The sequence below is a fragment of the Octopus bimaculoides genome, chromosome 2, assembly GCF_001194135.2.
Source record: "Octopus bimaculoides isolate UCB-OBI-ISO-001 chromosome 2, ASM119413v2, whole genome shotgun sequence".
In the NCBI taxonomy this organism is placed as follows: domain Eukaryota; kingdom Metazoa; phylum Mollusca; class Cephalopoda; order Octopoda; family Octopodidae; genus Octopus; species Octopus bimaculoides.
In genome coordinates this window covers 84323254-84327150 of record NC_068982.1, presented here as the reverse complement: position 1 = coordinate 84327150, position 3897 = coordinate 84323254, and the positions used below count along the sequence as shown (strand labels likewise).

Genomic DNA, 3897 nt, shown 5'->3' with positions numbered 1-3897 from the left:
TATATATATATGTAAATATGCATGTATATACACACACACACACACACCTACCTGCAGAATTTCATCAGTTAAGTCTTAGAACCAGGAAATTCCTACTTAGTTCAAGGAACTGGAAACCTTTGAAAATGACATTGTGGATGTCACACATTGGCTAAAATTCCACAAGTCCTCTAATCTTTTACATAGTGAACTTAGGACAGACATTCCTAAACTTCAGATAAGGCCTTACTTTTTTAGAGAAGACTTAGAATTTATGTATTGTAGAAAAGTAATACTTATGCACAGCCACTGCATCACACAAACACAGGAAGACGGTCTCCTTCAATCTTTGGATAACATTAACAATGAGGACAAAGAGATAGCTTTTAGACTAGACATCAAGGATAGGGTATAAGTCTTGGGGAAAAAGAAGCCTTTATAATGATTAAAGATCACAAACCAGACTTTACCTCCAATTTCAAGTGTCAGTTGAACAACCCTACAATGTCTGAGATCAGTTTGGTGAGTAAACAGCCGCTAAGGAGAATCAATAATGACATTAGAAGAATCTCACCCTTTGTTGCCATGTCAGTGAGATCATGTGGTATAAAAAAATATAGTGGCAGAAGTAGTGTAAGGTTTACCCAGTTTGATATAATGAATTTATTTAGGGCAGTGAATTTCACTAGGGACTACACTGTGATCAGCAATGAGAACAGAAGCATCATCATGCATGCCAGAAAAAACCCTATTCTTCAATAAGGGATTGGTTTAGGTCAAGCAAACTAACCTAGAGGGCTCCATTGATGTACTGATGAATGTTTTCAACAGTACTGATGTGTGTGTCCTCATTGCCATTTTTATCATGGATTTACTTAGAAAATTCCCCTCAGCTACCTTTGGCCTCTACAGAGATAATACTTTGGCAATATCAAGAGGAGTGAACTGCCACACACTTGATTGGCTTAGGAAAGACCTAACCCATAACCTGAATTCTCTTGGGCTCAAGGTCACTAAAGAAACCACCCTGAAGGAGGATGATTTCTTTGACATGACCTTAACCATTTAGCATCTAAATTACTCTGCCAAATGTAAAGCTTATTTATTCATATTGCTTTGAATTTATTATGCATTGTCTCATTGCTGTGAGATTTTGACATTATTGTCTATTTTTAGAATGGCATTGTAGGTGTGAGAGGTTAGATCAGGCCAGTTTGAACATAAAACTGGAGGCATATTTTGGCCGGATATGGCCTGTTTAAATGCTAATGGGTTAAACTTAGGAGCTGGTGCTCATAAGTTCTTCAGAAAACTGAAGGAGAGGCTGACATATATTAATGCAGCTTCCTGTTATCCAGCCTAGTTTTCAGGAACTTGGTTAAAGGGGTCAGCAGAATAATCTGTAACCTGTCTTCAAATAAAGAGATTTTCAATGTTGCATCCCTGTTCTACAATGAGGCCCTTCTTAGGAGATAACTACCTTTTTTGCTTCAGTTCTTGGCATTAAGTATGTATTTTTATATAACCAAAAGTGATTTAACACAATCCCACAATGGTCATGCCTTTTTGTAGTGTTAGTGATAGATATAATATTCAAAATGAAATATTTTAAAGTGAGTTGGATCACATGCATTTACAGCTTAATGAATTTAAAGAAATCCTTTGAAATTGATGGATTTCAATGACTTGACTTACCTGTTTTCTATTCATAGTGCTACACAACCACATTATTTTAGCTCCAGTGAATTTACTTCTGTGAAATAGAAAAATGAAAAAAGGAGATATATGGACACATATTAGATAGGCATATATACACAAAAATGTTTAAGCATATAAGTGAATAAAAATTTAGTGAAAGTGTTATACCATTCAGATAACAATCAGTTCAATTATTTTCTTAAATACACTCACACATGCATACACACATCAAGAAAGAACATGAACATGATGAACGTAAGAGATACACATAATAAAAGAGAGAAGGTTAGCAATATTTGGATAGACTAAAAATAAGAGAGATGTTAGGGAGTACAATATTGTTCTTACATTACTTCTGTATGTGAATGCAAGCACAGATGTTTTCATATTATGTATGCGTTGATAAAGGTTTGCTGGCAAAATCATTAGCACATTGAAAAAATTGCATAACGGCATTTGTTCCACCTCTTTACATCCCGAGTTCAAATTCTGTCAAGATCGCATTTGCCTTTTGTCCTATCAGAGTGAACAAAATAAGTCCCAGCTGCACATGGGTCAATGTAATCGACTTACCTCCTCCCTTAAAATTGCCGGCTTTTTATTACAATTGTTATTACAATTTCTGTACATATTATATCACCACCACCATAATTTTAACGTTAATTTTTCCCATGTTTGCATGGGTCAGACAGAATTTGACAAGGTAGATTTTCTAGTCAGATGCCTTTTCTGTCACCAACTGTCACTTGTTACACAGCAGTGTAATATATCCTCATGACAAGATGTGTTTCCACAGAAGATTAGAAATAAAAAACACTGCTTATACGATGGTGACACTCATTTACAATTATCATACAAGGCAACACATGCAACACACACATACACTTTTAATACGGCAGGCTTCTTTCAGTTCTATCCATCATATTCATTCACAAGACTGGGGCTATAGTAGAAGTCATTTGCTCAAGGTACCATGCAGTGAGAATGAACGGGAAACCACATGCTGGTGTGTGTATGGGGATTGATGTATAAGTATATATCTATATTTGAGTCTATGAATGCTTATGTGTATATATGTATATGTGTGTATAAACTTGTGCATAAGTCTGCGTCTGTGTATAAGTGTGTGCATGCATATAAGTATGTGAATATACTTGTATGTGCACATGTATTTAGCCACATGCATGTGCATATACACATATACTCAATTACACATGGCAGAATGTATATTCACATATATACACATTTACACTTGTGTGAAGTCATTTGCTTGAGTATGGTTACCCATTTATGCATCCATACCTGCATAAACACTTGAATGAGTGTCAACCCCCTTTTGTACACATGTGGATACATGTATATACATGCAGATAACCAAAAACATGTACACATCTATATTTGCAACATACACGAAAATATACATTCAAGTAGCTGTATACAGAAAGCATATTAATGTAAATATGCATCTGTGTACAACATATGTTCACATGCATGTATGTACACTTGCAGATGTATTTATATGGCCACATATATGTGTAGACATGTGCACATTGAGGCATGCATGCAAAAACGTTCATGTACATGTGTATATACACAGATGTGCATATATAAAATTATGCAGACAGGTATTAATGTGCATGTTTATCCCATACCTCCATCCATAGTTACCTGATAATAATTGACTTATATCTAAATTAATATTCAGTCAGAAACTCATATAATGATCACTTCAGAAATAAACTGTAGCTTTGACTCTGGACATTTAAATCTGAATAGCTTTTCTCTTATGACATCATATATATATATATATATATATATATATATATATATATATGTCTTACAAAGTATGACATCATAATAGGCTTTTTTTTAAATAGTCAACTTTGCTTTTCATCCTTTCAGGGTTGATGAAATAAGTACCAATTTCTTTATTGCCCACAGGGGGCCAAACATAAAATGGTACAAAACAACTGATTGGGATCAGTAATGCGAATGGTTTACATAAAACATGACTTTAAAAATTATATAAAATATAAAAATCGAATGATATTAACAGAACGTTAGACAACACAAATAAAGCGATGATCAGGCCACGCTCCGACCCCACAAGCCCCGATCTCTCGCTGGCACCTTTTTGTTTTTCCTTTTTTTCCTGACTATTCACATGGTTCCTTGCATGCACAACACTCGTGCAACATTCTTCCATCTCTTTTGGAACGT

At 34.8% G+C, this 3897-nt stretch overlaps 1 protein-coding gene across 2 annotated transcripts in view; it reads right to left on the bottom strand.

Moving 5' to 3' along the window:
* LOC106873768 (uncharacterized) overlaps positions 1 to 3462 on the bottom strand; it is a 32007-nt gene extending 28545 nt beyond the window's left edge. The window contains exons 1-2 of one of the 2 annotated variants that reach the window (XM_014921269.2): positions 3330 to 3462; positions 1675 to 1732 (exon numbers count right to left, since the gene is read on the bottom strand). In XM_014921269.2, the coding sequence (XP_014776755.1) occupies positions 1675 to 1707 (33 nt within the window). In that variant the 5' untranslated portion in view covers positions 1708 to 1732; positions 3330 to 3462. The remainder of the gene's footprint in view (positions 1 to 1674; positions 1733 to 3329) is intronic. The other variant, XM_014921268.2, reaches the window with a different exon arrangement.
* Between the last annotated feature and the right edge of the window lie 435 nt (positions 3463 to 3897).